Source organism: Crassostrea angulata, chromosome 6 (assembly GCF_025612915.1).
Source record: "Crassostrea angulata isolate pt1a10 chromosome 6, ASM2561291v2, whole genome shotgun sequence".
Taxonomy (NCBI): Eukaryota; Metazoa; Mollusca; class Bivalvia; order Ostreida; family Ostreidae; genus Magallana; species Magallana angulata.
The window spans coordinates 2,076,981-2,099,272 of record NC_069116.1 but is presented as its reverse complement, the minus strand read 5'-3'; the positions used below and the strand labels follow the sequence as shown (position 1 = coordinate 2,099,272).

General features: G+C 34.1%; 1 protein-coding gene across 1 annotated transcript; it reads right to left on the bottom strand.

Moving 5' to 3' along the window:
- Nucleotides 1–1,573: 1,573 nt before the first annotated feature.
- Nucleotides 1,574–12,214, bottom strand: LOC128189446 (ADP-ribose pyrophosphatase, mitochondrial-like). The gene is made up of 8 exons (XM_052861057.1): nt 12,061–12,214; nt 10,428–10,660; nt 8,380–8,481; nt 7,209–7,295; nt 6,630–6,738; nt 5,884–6,027; nt 4,218–4,335; nt 1,574–2,387 (listed from the first exon to the last, which is right to left on the bottom strand). The coding sequence occupies exons 1-8, from the start codon at nt 12,115–12,117 to the stop codon at nt 2,275–2,277; spliced, it is 963 nt and encodes a 320-aa protein (XP_052717017.1). The 5' UTR covers nt 12,118–12,214; the 3' UTR covers nt 1,574–2,274.
- Between the last annotated feature and the right edge of the window lie 10,078 nt (nt 12,215–22,292).

Here is a 22,292-nt window from a genome sequence, read left to right as displayed (position 1 = left end):
TGTCGGTGAAATGTTGGGCTTTAGCGTACGAGTAAGAGAACAATCAAGTTGTCGGTAAGATGTTATCGCATTCTGGAGTAGAAAATTATAATACTGTAATAACGACCACCTCCCTGCCTGAAATTTTTAAAAAGGGAATTTGAAACGTATAATTTAAGCGATAAACTTATAGATCATAATACACTGCATGACCTAGCTGATATTGAAAAGTTACAAGATTGTGATACAAAATAATTTCCCCATATGTGTTAACTTCCGAGATTGGTTTTATGTGTATATGTTTTTAAAGATGAACTAAAACAAGGTAGCTAATACTTATGATTTATTAGGAGAACAATCAAGTTGTCATTGAGATGCTGTCCCTCAACGGAAGAGTAAGAAACAGGTCAGGTGTAAGCTTGAGATGTCACCTTAAAACAAACAATCAGGTTGTAGTGATGTTTGCTTAAAGCTGTTTAGAAAGAGAAAAGTCAAGCTGCAAGCTTTATTGTTTTCTAGATGACAAGCAAGAAGTAAAGTTGAGATCTTGACTTAAAGTTGTCGAGATAGAGAATAATCACGCTGCTAGCTGAGATGATGGCCACTGTGAACCCTATACTGTTCTATATTCAGGTAGCAAGTGTATCGTCCTCCATCATTAGAGGTTCATCAGTTTTTTTGTAAACTCAACAAGTCAATTATAATTTTGGTAAAATACATGTTGTATGTCGACATTAAACTATCATCCATTATAGTGTATTTATAAACTGGGGCATTTTCTATGGCATTCAAAAGGAGCGCTAGCAAAAAAAACCAACAAATTTTATCCAATACAATTTATTAAACTCTTTCTACAATCATAATAAATGATAACTCAAATGATTTTTCAGATTAGTTTTGCTTAAAATGGAAAGTAAATCAAAATACAGCACTTTGTGAAAAAAAAATCTGATTCCAGTGACTGACAATGAACAAGCTTGTGCTGTTGTGTTCCCTAGCGGTTGTCACCGGGGACCGCCATGGGAACTTTGACAAGACGTTGATTGCACATAAATATATGGAATTAATATGTCTTTCCTTTCACTTACTTTCATGTAAAGCCTCCGATTTTTTTATGAAGTGCACAATAGATTCATGTTTATGTTTTCCTTTCATAAATATTCACATAAAGTACCGCATTAGAAATAAAGAGGTTATGATGAGATTGATAAACTAATTTTTTTTTAAAGTTAAAAAAATAAAACTTGATATCAGAAGACCACCAAAAAACCATATTTTTAACGATTGTAAAAAATTATGGTGGAGGTTTTGTTTTCACTTTCTGAATAAATCAAAGCACAAATGATATAAATAAAAGAGGAAGTGTTTTCAGTGTTATACGAGCAGCACATTAATTGTCAGTTTTACATTATACACAAAAAAACCAGCTTCTTAGAAAAAAGCAGTGTGACAATATGTTAGCAAGACAAAATTATAAACCTTTTTGAATTTTGAGAATCACATACACAACAATGTAAATCTGAGGCAGAAAAACAACGAATTTAATTGATAAGTCTTTAATCCGTATTTCTCTCTCTCTCTCTCTCTCTCTCTCTCTCTCTCTCTCTCTCTCTCTCTCTCTCTCTCTCTCTCTCTCTCTCCACACAATCGCACGGCTTTCACATGCTTACATGTACTTAAGAGAAATCAAGTTTGATTTGTTTGCTTTTTGTTACAGCTAGGGGATTTCTTAATAATCATTATTTCATTAAAATATACAACATATACCATTGTAAATGAAGCAGGACTCTTAATATCGACATAATGTAACACAAACAGAAAATCGCAGTCACAGTTTGCTTCTCTACTATGATGTTAATTGTTATGAATAAAAAAAGGAAAATTAATCTGTTAACATATCATACATACAACTTCATACTCCATTTGCTATTCTTTTAAACCAATGTGTGTCATGTATAACATTATAGCAAATTACAAGGGTTTAATTTGTAGAATCAGTTAGTAATCATTAGAAATGTAATCATATTACATGTACCTTTACTCAATCAACTACATCGATTGTAATAAACTAACTCAAAATACATTTCAGCATATTTCATCTAATTATTATAAATTAACACCTTCATTTTCATATAAATAGAATATGCAAACTAAGTAATTGGGAATAGCACAATATGAGAAAAATAATAATCATATGGCTGCTGAAAAAAATGAATGTTGGACATGGGAGTAGGGGCTTGGCTTGTTGGTCGGCTGAATGGGTCCTGGGTCATGTCTAACACAGGTAAGTCAATATCACCAGCTAGCGTTATGGAACTTGGCTACTTCTTCTAAAAAGTCTACATGACTTGCATAGAGGTCTAATGTTCCACTCAAATCTGTCCACCGGACATTCATTGCGTCATCACCTAAAATAGACGGAACAAACGAGCAAATTAACACACAACAAAACAATCAGATTAATATAAAACTTTTGTACTTCAAAGACCAAAGTAAATAATAACCTCATTTAAAATGAAGGAGATATAAGTTGATGAATGGACAGATGCATGGAAATATAAAAGACAGCTTTCATAAGTTCAAAGTTTATTTCTTGATATGTGAAAGTCTTTTTTTAATACATTTTTTTTTTCAAATTAAACAAAGGAATAATATTTTTATCAAATAATTAACTACAAACAACTAATCAAATATGTTTAAGTGAAAGAATGATAAAAAAGTTGCAGTTAAATTTGCTTAACTATCCTCTCTCTAAGGCATTGGTTATTTTTAATAAAATTCTTTTTTGTCCGAGTTGTTTGGTTGAACCAGTCATGTATTACTGTTCATAATTTTTAATACGTGTAATTCTAGTCAGTAGTTCTTGAATACTACACTGAAGAATGTCAAATATGGAAAAGATCCAAAGAGTGGAAAAGAAGACCACCTATTTCAACTCAAGTGGGACAACTTTCGCTAGTGTTTACTGTGAAATCATTTAATTTCGCAGAGGTCAATTTTTGTGAATTGTGGTTTTTTTGCTTATTCATGAGGATGTAATTTCATGGATGTGTCGGTTTTCAGTTTCAGTAGAAAAACTAAATCTTTTATAATAAGTTTTCGTCAAGAATAAAAACCCAAAAATATCATGAATTCTAATGATTCCACAGTATTTCTGACTTTTTAGGAGTTGATTGATAGATCAAATGGACTAGACAACAGGCAATTCTCTCAAACAATTAAAGGTGTTTTGTACGAAGTTTCTGTGCAATAATTTACTTATTTACATCAATCACTGGCTTACTGCCTTGTTTCTCATAACTTGTGGTTGAATATTTCCTGCACACAGATTGATATTACAGTAAAACTCGGTTATAGCGAAGTGCTAGAGACCAATGAATTTACTTCGTTATATCCATAATTTGTTATATCCGTATAACAAATTCGTAATAATAACTATAGCGAATTCACTATATACATGTTTACTTTCACTAGACTATAATTTTTGCTAATTGAGGCTTAAAACAAAAATTACATTACTTTGATACCTTAAATAATCAGATTGTGAATTGAAAAAATTATATGAATAAAAAAGCATTCAATGTAAATAGAAGTGCAAACTTTTTAAACTGTAAAGAAATTCGTTATAAAAGTGTTAAATTTTGCTATTATTCACCGCTACGGGACTCAATATGAGGTCGCTACATCTGTAAATTCATTATATCCGAATTCGTTATAACCGTAAAATTTTGCTAAGTTTTATTAAGAATTTTACCAGAGACTCAAATAAATTTCGCTATATCTGAGAATTCGTTATACCTGTTCGTACTTAACGAGTTTTACTGTATCACCTGCACACAGATTGATAATATTACCTGCACACAGATTGATAATATTACCTGCACACAGATTGATATTTTCACCTGCACACAGATTGATATTTTCACCTGCACACAGATTGATATTATTACCTGCACACAGATTGATATTTTCACCTGCACACAGAATGATATTATTACCTGCACACAGATTGATAATATTACCTGCACACAGAATGATATTATTACCTGCACACAGATTGATAATATTACCTGCAAACAGAATGATAATATTACCTGCACACAGATTGATATTTTCACCTGCACACAGATTGATATTATTACCTGCACACAGAATGATATTATTACCTGCACACAGATTGATATTATTACCTGCACACAGATTGATATTATTACCTGCACACAGATTGATAATATTACCTGCACACAGATTGATTTTGCCCAGACAGGAGCCATCCTCATCATGGAAATTGAATGCCACAGTCTCCATCCATGAGTTGTCTGTGTTCCTGGGGTCGTCTACGTAGCCACGGAATATCTTGCAGGAACAGTGAAAAAAAGTCATCAGCACATGTATAAGCCAAGCATCAACAGCTGTATTATGGTCTGCATTAAAAGTTTATTATCTAAGCATGATCTGTTTCCATACTTTTGTTTGAAATCCTAAATTTATTAATAAATTCAGGGTTTGACATTAAGTTTTTTAATTACTAGACCAGTCGGGCTACCTCAGCAATTTTTCACTAGCCCTGGCTCCTTTTCTACTAGCCCTGACCAATTTTGACAAAAATAAACTAAAAGTAATGACAAACATAAAATATTAAATACCTATTTCTGTTTCATTGTATTGGTTTATCTTTACCAATAATGAATCATTCAAACACTAACTAAGATTTTATTTTATTCAAACTGTACTAATAATGATACAAGTATTCAATGGTTGACCAGGGACCAACAAAACTTTAGGGAGACTTTACTTCTCCTAAACAGAGAAACATGGAGAAGTTTGAGAAATCGGGGAGACTTTCATTACTTGAAAATGGCATAACAATAATAATGATATACACAGACTTAAACTTTAATAATTTAAATTAGATTAAAAACAAGTCATTATGATAAAAAATAAAACAAATTCTAAAAATTGAAAAAAAAATTATCAAGTTTATTTGATTTAAATTATTTGATGTATTCATACATTTTATAGATCAAATGTTTTGTAATTGTGTTAACTAAAATGACAAATAAAATCAGTCTCTGTTTTTTAGTGTATTTTGGTGGCATTAGTCCAACCCAACCATTATGTTAAAGATTAGATTTTTTAAAAAGATATTATAACTGTAAACAAAGGATTTATGTTTATTTAAGCATAAAATTGGCAGTGTTACGTGTATTAGCTAATTACAAGTTACCAAAAAACTCACTGTTATATCAACACTAGCCTTAAAGTAATAAACATCGTTTTGTACAGCATGTGGTTGCATAACCCGTATTTATAACCCCTAAAGATAAGACAGACTAGATTAATTAATCACAAGAGGCATAATCCGAGTTTGTGAAGACGTCTTTAGAATTAAATAATTATCATTCCATTGCCCTTGGGGTTAATTTACACGATTATATGAACTCCGTGTACAGGGCGACTTGGACTTTTCGTCCGGAGGAAATTCCGGCCAAGTTACCGATCAAATAGTGTGCATTTCCCCCACTTTATCCTCTAGGTTTGTCCTTTGGTTGTACTTAAATTACGGTTTGTAGAATTTAAGCCTGTTAGGAAAAAGTGCTTTTACTTCTATTGATATTAATATTACAGAAAAAGTATGTGCACACTTTTTTTTCACACGACCAGTCGGGCTAGTACACAGACATATAACCCGACCGGACCTATCGTTTACTAGACAATGTCGGTCGGACGTGCCTTAGTGTCAAACCCTGAAATTATAATATAATGGCTGCCTATTTTTCAGTACATGTAAATGTTAAAACATCTCAAGCAATCTCCATGTGGTTTAAGCTGTACCAAGCATTTCACAAAGCATTTAGTGTAAAAGACAGACGGAGACATTTTTCTGATCACTGGTTAAACTACCTCTCGTCCTGTAGCAAAGAGTTCATCTAATTCTTTCTCCATTCTTTTCTTCTCCTCTGAAGACATCTGTATTGAGTTCATCGCCTCCTCACCAAACTCTCGCCTAACGGTCGCCGTGACAACCTCCCCTGCATCTACCATACCCTGAATAAAACAAAGGTACGTATATAATCAAGGCATCAAATGGTCATCTCTTATGAACAACCAAAATTTATTTTTCAAGGTATATGTTACAAAGTTTTAATGGCTTCTTTGACTAGGCTACACTTTACACTTCCTATCACACAGTGGGTATGAATATAATAAACTGTGTCTGTTTCTTATCAAAGGGAATTACCGCCAAAAGTCTATGTATCTTGCTTTTATTCTTATTATGCTTACTTCTTTATTCTTCAGTACACTGTCACTTGCATGTCATTTTATTGTTTTCATATTCATGCTTATCCAATTTCACTTTGATTCTCTTTGATTCTTTATGGTTTGCTTAATACAATGTTGCAATATTCTCTTCTTTTTGATGTATATTCTTATTTCTAGCTCTGTTACAAATGTAAATTCAATCACGCAAACCATAAAGCACTTTCAATAAAGACAATTACAAGTTGTATTAATTCAATGCTGCATTATGATGCCAGGCGGTAATTCCCTTCCATAGTTTCTAGCTAGGTTGTAATGGCTTCATGGACTATGTTACACGTGCTTGCACAGCGACCTGGGTCTGTTACAGAAGGTCACGGTTGGCTTACCCCGGGGAGTGCCCATTGATGGTTGTCCCGCCTCTGGACCGACACAAACTGGAGCACAGGTTTACCGTCTGGTCCCTTAATGATTTTCCCTGATTCATCTACTTTCCATCTGTTAATATATATATATTTATATATTTGTAGATTGATTGTAGGAAAAGACAAAATAACATGTTAAGTCCAATTTAATCTCCCTTCAGCCTCTGTTTATCTATACGAGAAAACTCCATTAACAACACAATTCAATATACTCGTACGAACACCAAGCTGCAATCTTTATAGTTACAGAATGATTTAATTGATATCATAATGAATAGATTAAAGTCATACAATGTTTTTATGATATTGCCAAAAGCAATGTCTAATAATAAAATAATACAAGTACTGAAATAAAACAAACAGACTTACATTTGAGTTAATTGTTTTCTTTCATTTTACAATTAAGTTAAGAACTTTTCCGTAATTTTGATGCATAAACAAAAGAATTTAATGGTTAAAAAAAATTAAACAGTTGTAGCACCAGTGTTGATTTAGTTGGAGAAGAACGGGGTTCAATGACAGAAACTGTGGGCCTGTATTTACCTGGTTACTATGGGGTCTGCTGCGTGGTTTGGTCCCCATCTCCCTAGAGTACCCCGGCCCATCAGCCCTGTCCTGCCCTGTGGATTTCTAAAAAACAAGGAAAAAACTTTTTATTTAAACAAGTCATAAATGTATGGGTGCAACAAAAATCTAGATGATAAATACATTTCATATCAGCAACACGTCGAGCATCAAGCATTTATGGAAAAGATACAGTTTTCCTATGTCTTATCAGTACCTATAATAAGCAAAGTGAACTCCGGTATCTCTTTCTTATGTGTCAAATTAATAATCAACAAGGGGCCCATAAGCTACATCACTCACCTGAGCAACAAAAGCCATAATATAATCAGCTTTATAGTCGTACAAAAAAATCTGGACAATGTAGTAAAAATGCTTGTATAAAAGAGTTTTCGATTTTTTCTCCAGATATTCTTATGTTAAACATAAAGTCCCTTTGGTAACAACGTTATTTTATAGTCATATCACATTGGTTTAAAAAGAAAAGATTTGGAAATATTTTTCTCTACATATTCCTATGTAAAAATTTGACCCTCCATTGTGGCTTCAACCTACATCCTGGAATCTCGATTTAAAACTTGAATCATCATTATCTTGGGATGCTTTAAAATTTCAGTTTTTCTGGCATAATGGTATATGAGATGAAAATTTTTGAAAAATATCTACAAATTTTCAAAATTTCCCCTTGAAAGAGGGCATGGGCCTTTATTTCAACAAACTTGAATCCCCCTCATCTATTGATGCTTTGTACCAAGTGTAGTTGAAATTGGACCAGTGGTTCTGGAGAAGAAGATGGAAATGTTAAAAGTTTACAACAACGACACTGCAATAATGATGACGACGGACAAATTTTGATCAGAAAAGCTCACTTTAGGCTTTGGCTCAGGTGAGCTAAAAGATTACTGAATATCTATTTAAAGCTTTAAGGAAATACCGGTAGTAATGCTATAAAAATACCTAGCTAATGCTACATGATGTTTCTATGGTTATCTTTATCAATGACATTAATGACTGGTATGTGCAGTCTTCCATGTCTTCTGGACCAATAATTAGAATTAACTTTAGCAGGTCTTTAAATCAAACAAAAAATAGATATGGTGGGAACATTGGAGTCATTATATATCACACAATCAGAAGATGGTGTGTTTACCTGGGTATTCCGTCCACCAGTTCATAGTCACCCATGTGACTCACTCGATTGATTTTGCCGTCACAGCCGTTGAAGCTCAATGGAGGATCTACTTTCTCTGTTCTGTAAACAAAAAGATCAAAGGTAAGAATCTAATTAAAGACACAGGGCACATACATCCATGTGAATCCAGGAAATTTACCCTGAGGGTGGAGGTCTGAGACGTACGGTATTTTCAGTGACTTTACTATTTGAATTCAATAAGTTTGAATGAGATTTCCAGAAGTGGGGGGGGGGGGGGGTGGGGTAAGGACCCCCCTTACTTACCCCCCCCCCCCCCAACCCAACGACTTAACCACCCCCCTCCCCCCAAACCATCGATCCAAACATGATGTAATTAGCAACATGGTCACACATATAGACAAGTCTTTTATCAAGCACAAACATGTTAAAGTGATACATATCAACATTAACATGGTCATCATACAACATGGGATGTTCACAATGTGTGCTGCCAATTAAAAGGCTAAGCTCTGGTAGAAGCAAATTTAGCAGGCATTATTTCCTTCCTTGAAGTTAAAATGCTATAAATACTTTTGAATCAGTATTAAAGGGGCATGGTCACGATTTTGGTTAAATTCTATTTTTATGTTTTTATTATTTACAATGCTTAAGAAATGCATTTCTAATGATCAAATAAAATTTGAGAGTCATTCGTAGAGTTATAAGCAAGATACAGGGCTTACAATTCTTTGTCATGTAAACAAGGCTCGTGCCCTGTTTTTGTTTACATAAGTTCAATATACCAGTAAAAAATATTTTTCTAGCTTATTTGTCTATCTTTTTATTCATTTTAGGCATAGATAAACAGTTTCTAACGTTTAACACTTTCGTTGTAGGTTTAAAACTGAAAATTTTACTTCAACGTTCAAAATGTAAACAAACGCTTTTTTTGAATTTCAAGCTCTGTAACTCGCTTATAACTCAACAAATGACACTCAAATTTTGGTTGCCTATTTAAAATGCCTTTCTGAAGCATTGTAGATATTAAAATAGAAAAATAATTTTTGATCAAAATCGTGACAATGCCCCTTTAATCAATAAGAACTTGTAGTTTTTGCAAAGGTTATCTAACCAATATTTTCTTAATGCTGCTTTTCTAATTTTCAACATTTTATGAAGATTTTAAACCCCACGTTTTGACTTGGTTAATAAGCTTATCTCCAACATGGTAGTCAAAGGGAAATAACTCGGGCAGAAAATAACTATCTTCTGTGTTGGAGATTTTCTATTTATCTCATGAATTATTTTCTATAAGTTAATGTACACCCACAGTGTGGAAGATCAGAACATGACACGCTGCTCTCCCAGTAGATAATGAATCCATTTTGAGAAAACAGACAGAGACGTATGTGTCGTCAAAGTTTATTTACAAACCAAAGTCACAGGACAAATAAACATTTAAACCACCAGACACTGAACAAATAAACATTTAAAATTTAAAACTATGGGGTAGGTTGTCATAGAGGCCTTAGAGTTTTTTAATTTTCTTTTTCTAGAATGTTCTTGGTAAGCAATTATGAGTTAAACAATAAACCCCTTCACATTCTCTGAAGGGCAAACTGATAATGGTGAAATTCTTACGGCAATTGTTAAATCTAAGTCATTTAATTATCTACCAAGTGAACTATGACTTCGCCAAACTTTATCAATTCACCCTGCAGAAAGCAGCAACACAGTGACCGTGAAGGAGTCATAAATACATGGAAAGCTTTACAACCACTACTTACTATGTATTTGTAAGAGAACAGCAAAGCTAAAGTTGAGCATACTATAAATATGTAATCTGTATTACTAAGAATTGAATGTATCAAGTTTATAAAACTGTCGTGGTCCAAATGTTGAACAATCAAACTTGTGATGAAAATGTAAACCAGGGTTGGCCTGGATATCCTGCTGATGGGCATTACCAATGAACAATCAAATGTACTAATGTCAACACTGTGAAACAGCTTCCTAATATTCAATAACCTTACGTAACTGAAATTTGGGTGAAAATCCTAGCATACCTGATATCTGGATCAGCATACACCGGGCGCTTTAGGATCGACTCGGATGTGTAATCTACAGGTTTGTATTCTGGGAATTTCGTTGTCCATGGCACTTTATCATCCGGTACAGGAAAGCGTTTGATCTGACTCCTAGGATAAATCTCACAACGCGCTTTTATGTGGCACTTGGGTTTCATGCCGGGAGATAATCGGGCCACTGCTGTGGCTTTATTGCCCATACACCCTCTATTCTGAAATACATATCATAAATGATGAATCAAACACCAACTGCATGCCTATTTACAAAAACAAAAGTTCTAAAGTAAAAATCTCTAAAAAAAAAAATCACTTCAAAATATTTGATTCTGATTGGAAATGTCAACAAGTACTCGGCTATTGCTTGGTCACGATGATTTTCGATTAAAATTTTCTTAGTCAATTACTCGTTCAAAAGTTAAAAAAATCAAAACATTTCATTTTTTAACACATTAATTTTTTCACATTTTTTTTTTTGATTACTAATGAAATTCTCAGCTTTTTTTGCGGCTGTTTTGGTCCGTAAGCTACAGTCTATTCTTACTATCGATGCCTGATCTAAGCTGTCTGATAAAATTCACGTTTTCAAAAAATACGTGTAATCGAGGCGACCAATTTGATATTTTCTTTTAATGTTAAATATCAATTCAATTAATAATTGAATGGTGGATAGGTGTCCAAGTAACGTAGTGGACAATGCACTCGCTTTTCACCGCTGCGACCCGAGTTCGATCCCCGTGATCGACAGTGGTTGTATGTGATAGGGTATGGCGGTCGCCTGCTTGGATACGTGGGTTCTCTCCGGGTTCTCCGGCTTCTTCCCATACTATTGACCCCCGCGCGCTAACATCCGTGCCAACGAGAGATATCAATATAAGTTGTAGAGCTTGCTTATCAATCGTTGTAAAAAAAATTAAGTTCAGTTTAAAAAAAAAATAATTGGATAAGAATTATATCAATAATTATCTTAAGGCGTCATTAATAAAACTTTAATTACTGGAACAAGAGATGTTTGATTTGCCTTTGATGATATGTGGATCAATTATGTGTTAAGTGTCATGTCATGACATTTGCGAATGGATATTAAGATGAAATACTTTTCAATTTTAATTTTATATACATTATGTTAAGTACATACTATTAGAGGTTTTTAAATGAAGATATTGCGTATAAGACATTAGCAATATTTTATTCACAAAGGACATAAAATTTCAAATAAATCAGGGAGTACCTAACTATCACTCGACTAAGATCTCCAACTAATAGACGAGTCTCTTTGAGTAAAATTGACATCCCTTAATTTGATAGTGTTTATAGAATATACATGTAATTATCAACTGGTATAGCTAACATAGTCAATTGTATTGAAATTTGAAAAACTGGTTTGACAACAAAACTAAAATTCAACCATCCTACTCTGCCATTAGTAACATATCCTGAACTCTCTATGCAAAAAATAAATATTTTCAGGTGGTATTAATAATTTATACATATGTAGTTCTGACCTCAGTATCTCTTTCAATGATCAACATGAGTAACACATTAACATATGACAGAACCAAACACAGCTGTTTTGTTCAGTAAGTTGTATGGTGAATTTCTAAGAAACCTCTACCTTTCTATTCCACAGACATTGAAGAAACTCGAAAGATAACCACGCTGTCACGATCATTGCAGTGGAACTTAGCTAGATGTGTCAATACACCACAGTATTATGGTTACAATGGATAAACAAAAGGGGCGGGGGCATTTTTATTAAATCAAAATAATTAAATGCCATTCCTTTCTTGTCAAATAATTTATGTTATTCATATTCTATCAATAAATAATCTATTATCTGGGATTACGGGATTAGGTTCTGTCACATTCGCCGTGGACAGGTGAGGAGAATGTTTACATGGAACCTTTGGAAACGGAAGTGTGGATCAGCAATCAATAACAGAGAAAATGTGTCGTCCACAACACTGTTCATTGTGAAATAATAAATTATCTGTTTCATATTCACATAAAAATATTATACTTACGCCCAGAGTAACTTCCTTAATCGATAAAACGAAAAAAAAATTGCAAGTCGTAACATGAAATTTTTACTGTAAACAAGCGACATGCGGTGGTGACGTCCCTTTGATGGTTTAGTATAAATATTAAGTCCCATCAGAGTCGATACACTGTTTCCGGAATGCGGTGAGAGAGAGAGAGAGACAGAGAGTGTGTGTGTGTGTGTGTGGCAAAGCACTTTGAAAGAATTACGCACTTTGATTTTTTTTTCAAAGTGCGTTAAATTTGGGACCAAATCAACGCACTTTGAAAAAAATTTCCATGTGCGTTGAATTTTGGACCAAGTTAAACCAATTAGAATTTTTTTTTACAAAGTGCGTTATGAAGATACATCAACATTTTTTTCTTATGGAGACTCTTGGCGCACTTTGAAAAAACATGTATAAAATCACAAATTCTGGAATTGGATTTCTAATTTTTTTTTAAAGTATGATGATTTGTTTACACTAATGAATCTAATTTACCGTATTTGACAGGGGCGGATACAGGATTTGTAGTAAGGGGGGCGTGGATAAAATTATTGAGGCAGGGGGCGAAGCCCTGGTGGGGCCCAGGGGGGCGAAGCCCCCGGAAGCTCCTTGGTTTTCGTGTATTTTGAAGGTAAAACCAGGCTCAAAATAGTGGTATTTTTTTTAGTTATGTACACTTTTAAAAGATGAAATAAGCAATAAAAATAAACAAACAAGATAAAGTTTTCATTTCTTTTAATCACCAATTAGATTTTCAAGCAACATCCGTCTTGGATTTCTGGAAACAAATATGTCAATGATTTTACTGACATCTACCTTGATGTCTTTATGTATAAACAAATGCAATTATATATTTACCTTCGACCAGCTTTTAAATATTCAGAAATTTTTGCTTGCATCACAATAGGGAAATGACAGCGCAGTCTACACTTGAAACAAAACTGCTGTGATTTCCAGTCGATTCTTGGTCGAAGCCCCAAGTTCAAGCGCCCTGGGGAATTTGATGCAGCCACCATAATGAAATGACCAACACTGCTTGTTTTAAACACAGTTTAATTGGTTTGTTATCAGAACCTGTCAACATGCATTAGGATCAGATGTTTATAGAGCAGCAGAATTACAGTCAGCATAGCACAGCTGGTGTATCAGTGAGGTGTAACATTGAGTCAGGCATAATTACAAATAAAATGACACACAAAATGCTAACTTTTCTATGTAAAATTTATCAAATCATCTATACAGTCATGCATACTTTGAACATTTTAGGGGGGGGGGTGCGCCCTCCACGCCCCCCCTTAAATCCGCCAGTGTTTGAGAACGAAGATGGGGAAGGGGGTTATCCAAAGGTACAGGTCAATTACCAATGCATTATTTAATGATTACAGGAAGAGGGTCCCAACCCCTCATTTTTCCTTCCTAAACATATATTCAGCAACTTGGGATAAACGTTTAAAATCGGAAAAAGAAATATGCTATGTTGTTAATTAAGTACATGCAGTGATATATTGGAAAAAACGAGCTGGCCAAACAATAAATTATAATTCTCCATTTGTATGTTAAATAATCTTTAAGTGTTTCGCACTGATCTTCTAAAAGATCATATTATTTTTGATAAACATAACTAACGTATCCCCTTTTCACATCATGTTTGTTTACGAGCACATGCAATAAGCTAGTGGAAATATGTTATACATTGATCTACACTATAAATATATCTAATCATATTCGATCTGGCATAGCCCAATTGCAAGATAAGAAGTAAATTTGCATACTCAAAATAGGAAAATGCAGTTGCTAAGCGATACATTTTATCATATTTGGATAATTCAAATCTTCCGAAATGTTCTTTGTGTGTAAATTGTCAATATCGTCTTATGAGAAACTGTTTTTCAAGATATCTGAGAGTGCATTGGGTTCTTTTTTTAGATATATCACATTAAGCTAAACAAGGTTAAAACAATCGTTTATTGTATGTAAAACTATCAATTAATTTGACTAAACCCTGAACAATTTTTTTTCAAAGTGCATTAATATCAACGATACAAACGCACTTGAAAAAATATATTTTTTTATTCAAGGTGCGTTGACTTGGTCCAAAAATTAACGCACTCTGAAATTTTTTTTTCAAAGTGCGTAATTTTTCAAAGTGCGTTGTAACATACCACTGAGTTACCCACGCCGTTATCCACGTTATATTTAAACCCAAATACTACATTCCTCCCCTCCCCATCTTCGACATATATAGAGGAACACATAAGGCTGGACCGGGAATCGAACCCGGGACACCTACAACTCTAGTCTCTACCACTGAGCTACTTATACGGTCATTAAATGTTTTAATTAGTTTGGAAAACCTAGCTGTAATTAAAGCGACTCAGTTACAAAATAAATTTTGGATCCGTTAACAATGATATTCAAGAAGTCATTTTAATTTGTTACATGTCTTACTGTCTCCAAAGAATGCTTTAGAATTTGACTCTCTGTAAATAAAAAAAAATTAAAGAACATAGTCTCTATATCCAGTAAGAAAAAAGTTTCAAACAACTAATCCATATATTTCGTAGTATAATATCATCTATTCAATATACTATCTATTCAATATCTATATATTATAATATATATTCATTTTTTGAAATGATTGACAGTTTGTTATTGTTCACAGTTACTAATTCATTCAAATTTTCTAATATAAGAAAAAAATGTTGAGGAAATAGAAAAAAAAAACAGTTTGCAAAATAAAAATTTTGTAACATTCTTTACTTTTTTAAAGATGACTTACCCGAAATTAAAAGCGTCAAATAAAGAATTATTTGATGGATTGACAGTACTCAAATGCATAAAACACTAAAAGACAAGGCGCGATTAAGTATCGATGTCAACGATATCGTATATCATTTTACCATCATCAAAAACATCATTCTCATCAATTCAGATGATATCGTTTCGATATAATTTCACCATCATCGAAAACACAATTCCCATCAATTAAGACGATATCGTATCGATATCATTTCACCATCATCGAAAACACAATTCCCATCAATTAAGACGGTATCGTATCGATATCATTTCACCATCATCGAAAACATCATTCTCATCAATTCAGATGATATCGTTTCGATATCATTTCACCATCACCGAAAACAGAGTTCCCATCAATTAAGACGATATCGTATCGATATCATTTTACCATTGTCGAAAACACCACCCCCTTTATTGCGAGTATACCCACTGTTCCTTTAATGAATACAGTATTCAATAATGTACAGCCTCAGTTTAAGTATATAAAAGAGAGAAAACGAGAAAAAAATATTTACCCCGGCCCGCAAGTCATAAGAAATATAGACTGGTAAAAAACTAATCCTAGAGCTAGCAGGCACGTAGCATCAGGGCGCCCACTTTTTCTCGCAGCAAACATAATTTTTCTTAAATTTAAAACAACAAAAATTGACACTGCGATTTCTCGTTCCACATTTTTTGGTAGCATGTAAGACTTTTGGTAGCATGTAGGAAATGAAACAACGGAAATATTAGGAGTGATATTGAAAATTGCAGTCATAGGTAAACTACCCCCCCCCCCCCCACTGATATTAAGAATTTCATTAATTGTTGGAAGTTTTTTTGCCTGCTATGATTTTTTTTAGTTAAAAATATACTACGCTCCGCGAAAAACAAAAATTCATCGCTTTGGTTTTACTGTGAGTATTCTAATGCATGGCACAAATGCTTCCTCTGAAGAAGGATAAAGTATGTCGATCATTAAAACTGACATGAATTCATAAATACGCATTATTTCCCTTTAATCTCCGACAACCGCCATATTAGTTGTCGATTTCTATTGTTCTGCTTATCGCTACACACCCCCTATATAAGGCCAAAAGCAGTATTCATGCTTTACCGCATTCAGGTATTTCATTCACCCGAACACGTTACATGGGAAGAAATTTGTTAAAACGCGTATTGAACAAAAAAATATGCCAACCACTGCACTGGTAAGGAATATCCAACGAACGACGAAACAAGACAGACTAAAATCCTGGCAATTTATTTCATAAATCCCCGATAATTGTAGAACGTTTTCCTGTGTATATTATATAACATCGCACATGCGCAAACCACACACTGTGACAGATCGAACTATGTCAATGACCGCATGGATTTTAGAAAGGAGTGTTTTTTTAGAAACTGATGAAAACGATGTAACGTTGTTACTTTCTTGGATTTACTATCATTCATCTAATGTGTTGGATGAAGTGCCACCGGGTATTTAGAAAAAATGCAGACGTTATGCACTCTGTATGAACGACACACGTGTTCGATGTGCATGCGAAGTAAAGCACTTATATCAGTACAAAATAACACGGATTCCTTGGAAATTCTTTAGAAGAATAAATATATTTGTGTTCTATTGAATGTAGTTTCCTTTATTTTTTTTTTACAAACATTTTACTACAATGTGTAGTTTATACATTTAGAACTCTGTGCATGCAACCTGAATGCCTAGATCGGAAAGCAACCGACCGTAACTTTCTATACCGGTATATATACCCCAGTGGCAGTTGAGTAGCGATCGAAACTAATATGGCGACCAAATTTTTTTATAATAGGAATTCATGTCAGCTTTAAGACGGGTGTTTGATTTTAATTTTGTATTACCCCTAACGTTTTGTAAGTCACAGTTTCCATGAGAACTGATCGCAGGCTACCGATCAAAATGGGTGGAAATTACAACGGTTACCTTAATTGATAATGATATATAAAAAGTATGTTTTAGTCTCAATTTACAGCGAATTACAGAATACCGGTAGAGTTTTCAATAGCATGTTGGATTGCTCAATAGGGTATTCAATTTGGTCAGCAAGGTATCACATCAGGTCTAGGTCCTGTGGTTACTCAAGTGTAGATTGTTATTTTGCACTCAACCCATTCATTTTACTCAAAGAAAACCTCTAGAACACTCCCTCCTATTGTTAGCTATTCTATTCATAGACTTTTAAAAAGAATGTTCGCCTGGACAGCACTGGACTCTATCACGGTGTAGTACCTAAACGGTTGGTATCCGTAAAAAAACGACGTTCGCTGTTTCTATTCGAAAATTATACGGTTACTAGCTGAAAAAGATGTCCGACACAGTAAGTATTTTTCTTTTCAGATTGAACAAAATGCTCATTTTCTCAAAGATTTTAATTAACCTGCAAACTTGAAAACCCTTACGGAACGTAACACACATTTAAACACTAAAATATCCAGCTACCCACATACAAGATGAAGAATTGACTTAAAACTTCGTGAATAACTGTCGTTGATTTGTGCACATGTGCAGTCGAATTAAGTTTTTGGACATGATTGCGCCAAATCAAAGTTTTATTTTAAAAATTGAAGCGACTGATTTCTTTATATTTGTACACAGAATAGTTTGATTGCAAAAATTATCCATTTTCTTTGTTTGTAGAAAAACTATGACGATTTTACTCGATAAGTCGTATGTTACGGCTACTATTAGACAACGACACCGGTTTCTATTGGAAATCACAGAGGCCAAGCCCGTTTTAACATTAATTTTAATGTAACCATAAATAAAGAAAGGGGTCGAACTCTGACCCCGATAAAAAACTACCAGCTCGCTTCAAAAGCCTTATAAATCAATTATTTTTTAAAACACTTGCAATATGCATGTATTTTTCAAAAAAAGTAATGTCTAAGATACACTCGTGCCGAATTTCAAGTTGATGGGTCTTAAAATAGCGGAGATATACGTCATTATTCTCTCGAAGTCGCCAGTTTATTTTTACTCGGACATTTACCGGTCCAGGGCTCACGATAGGATTTTGCCTATGACAACAGCAGTATTGCAACAAGTCGAGAAACATTCGCACTAATCTTTTAAAATCTCACATCAAACGCACGCTACTTACATCCTTAAATTCCGATAAAATTCCTTAAATACTCTTCAAACTGAACTTTTTCTCTGCAGCAAGTGTTTTAAAAAATAATTGATTTATAAGGCTTTTGAAGCGAGCTGGTAGTTTTTTATCGGGGTCAGAGTTCGACCCCTTTCTTTATTTATGGTTACATTGAAATTAATGTTAAAACGGGCTTGGCCCCGGTGTTGGAAATGTGCACTTTCTAACCTCAATGAAATAACTTCCATGTATATGCATTGAATCATACAGTTATATGTTATTCTATAGTAACCGTTTAAAAATACGTCTTTCGCAACTCTCCGACCTTTCCAACTAAGCTCGAAACCACCTCGAATGTATCACAGGTGCTTGGGGACGGGGACCCCCCCCCCCCCCCCAATATTCACCCCCTCCAAATTCCCGAGTTATTTTTTCATCAATTATTTTTTTATTTATAATTTGATGTATGCAGCACTAGAAAAAAAATCACAATTAACGCGAAATAAGCTATGTATATGGTATATTTTTTATATATCTTGTTTCGGGTTAATTGTGAATGTTTAGTGTAGCATACAATACATCAACATATAATTAAAAAATATAAATGATTAAAAAATAACGGGGGAATGTGGGGTGAATATTGTTGTGGGGGGGGGGGGGGGGGGAGGAGGGAGGAGGTCCCGTCCTCATGCACCTGTGGAATGTATTACATAGTCGTTCATTACCCCCCCCCCCCCCTTTTTTTTTTTATTTATATAGAATTTGATTTAAATACATTATGTTTTACTATCTGTCGTGATGTGAGCTAGCAGTGCCCGAGAAGTTGAGACTGTTTATACCTGTATGACCTACATATAAATGTACACATTTCATCCTTTATCAATTTTTTACATTTCATGAAAATAATATCGTTCCGCATGAGGTTAGTTAATGTTTGTGTAGTACTTGCCCGCTGACAAAAGAGGCGAAAGGGACGAAAATAAAACGGGCGAATATTTCCCTGTATACAGTAGTACATCATAAATTTTTGCGAGTAACAAAAATTTTAACTTTGCAATTTGGAAATTCTAACTTGCATTTTTTGAGATGTATACCGGTATATATAGTGAATTTTGAACTCTGATACCCATATGATATCAATAGAAAATCATGTTAAGGTGTTCTGAGACACTTCCGAATGGGAAAAAGATATCAGATTTTCCAATTACAAATCTCCATTAGAAATCTGTTTTTATTCCTGTGAAAATCTCCTGGTAAAAAAGGGATACCCTCCATAAACAAATATTCAATATTTTTCTTTAAATTGATTTTAAATTTTCTTATTCTCTTTATGTGTATTTTGTAAAAAAAAAAAATATGGCTCAAAGGTGAAAGAAACAGTAACTTTGGACAGACTTGATATGTCATAGGTTACTGTGGAATCATGGCTTTTAAGGGTGCATTTCGTAGATTAGCGCTGCATGGTTTAACGCGATTTAGTGGAGTTGAAATCGTTGAAGCACTTGATGTCTCACATTCTGTGTCACATACTGTGTGATGTGTTTTAGATTTTTTAGGCTTGTGCAGCCATAAGTTTCTTTTTCTAGCTGGAAAAGAAATTTAAGTTTCATATAGTAGCCGGTGCATCGTATTCAGTTTATAGCCGGTGCGAACATATCAGTATTTCAAATAGCAACCGTAACTTTAAAAAATCATTTGTTGTCAAATTATTTCGATCAAAATATACTTTCTTGTTTTTTTTGTATTACTTAATGAACCAGAATAGATAAATGCTTTTTTCATAATATAGAACAAACAAACTATGATTTGTAGATGAAAATATCAGCTTAAAACTTGGTTGTAACAGCCTTTTAGTTCGTCACCGACCTAGGAAATTTCTCTATTTCTGGTTATTCATAGGACTATTTTCCAAACTACATTTATAAAATATTATAATAATACCTTATATGTTCCGTGCACACGGATTATTCAATCACTTACATGGTTTGGGTACATTTTTCGTCAATTTTGTGGCTTGATCCATGCGTTTCGTGCATGCTTTTTTCAACTAGCAACCGTTCAATTTTCGAATAGAAACACCGAACGCTGTTTTTTTGCTGATAGCAGCCGTTTAGGTACTACACCGTGTCTATAGAGCATCAATTCTGCATAGAGTAATTTGAATTTTGTTTTTCAAAAAATGTAATTCAAAAGGCAGTTCTGAAGTAACAAACAAAAGAGAAAAGCATAACTTTAAAAAGTTAATATTTTTCCCTGCAAAAAATCATTAAACATTTTGGTTCCCTGATTCCTGGTTCATCTTACAGCACTAATACCGGTAATTTTTTTGTGCTAACTGCTTAATTAGTTCAGACTTTTAAAGCAGAAATGTAGGATAACAGAGAGAAACAAAAGGGCTCAAAACTTGGAAATGTTAACCAGAATAACTCACTCTATTGCTGTCATACCTGAGTAATCACATGACCTAGATTTAAACCTAATGTGATACCTTGCTGACCAAATTGAATACCCTATTGATCAATCTAGCTCTACCGGTATTCTGTAATTCGCTGTAAAGGAAACAGTTGGGATACATATAATTGGCAATGGCATTGGAAATGCCGCATCGCGCTCTTGACAATGTCTTTGGAACAGACGCAAGGTCATTGGAACAGGTGCATTGAAATCCTGGCAAAGTCATTGGAACAGCCGCATTGCCTTCTTGACAAGGTTTTTTTTTTTTGGGAACATCCGCATTGAGCTCTTGACAATGTCTTTGGAACAGACACAATGTCACTGGAACAACCGCCTTAAGCCCTTGGCAAGATCATTGGAACAGCCGCATATTGAGCTCTTGACAATGTCATTGGAACAGCTGCATTGCGTTCTTTACAAGGTCATTGGAAAATTAGAGCAGCCGCATGGAGCTCATGACAATGCTTTTAGAACAGACGCAAGGTCACTGAAACAGGTGCATTGAGCTCTTGACAAGGTCATTGGAACAGTCGCATAGAGCTCTTTACAAGGTCTTTAGAACATTAGAACAGCCGCGCATTGAGCGCTTTACAAGGTCTTTAGAACAGCCGCATTTAGCTATTGGCAATACCGTGATTTCGAGCAACGTTGTGGCTGATACATGTATAAGATGTGATATAAGTTAATTAGATTTTTGAGTTTCTTCAGCCTAAAATTTTGTGAGTTTTTTTTTATCTCTGCAATTACTATAGTAAAATAATCAATATATCGTCTAACTTACTTCAGTGCTCGTTTCAAATGTTGCAGCACCCCCCCCCCCATTTCTCTATTAAATTAAAAGAAAACGACACAAGTCATATACACATGAAAAAACTTACCACATCCAACTGCATGGCGACTAAAAAACTATTCCTTTCTGTTATATAATTAATCCTTCAGATAGTGTTTCAGATGTCCCTTTTGTTGTAGTATATTTTGACAAATAAATATATAATGACTAAATGTTGAATGTTTTATTTGTTCAAATAATATTTAAAATTATGTATCGGAAAAGACGGAAGCTTTTGTCAAAATTATCAGAGAATTATAAAATTAAATTAGTCACGTTTTGTCATTGTACTTTACATGTGTGATGAGTGAATATTTATTAATATTTACATCTATCGAGATTGATTCCCTCTATATTCTTACGCAAAACTTATCTTATTTGTTATGGAGACAATATGGGATGTAAAAAATTAAATTTCCGGGGACCGGGATCCGGACCCTCCCCGACCCTCCTCTAGAAACCTGCAGGCGGCCAACCCTGCAGACAATGCAGGTTTCCCCCATGCGCTGGAGTTTCAAATGCTCACTTAAATCCCCAAGAACATCCTATCCTATCGCCTAAATGTACCACTGCATTGTAAAATGATATAGTACTGTACATTTACCGACCGTTATGGATATTGCAGGTCGGATAA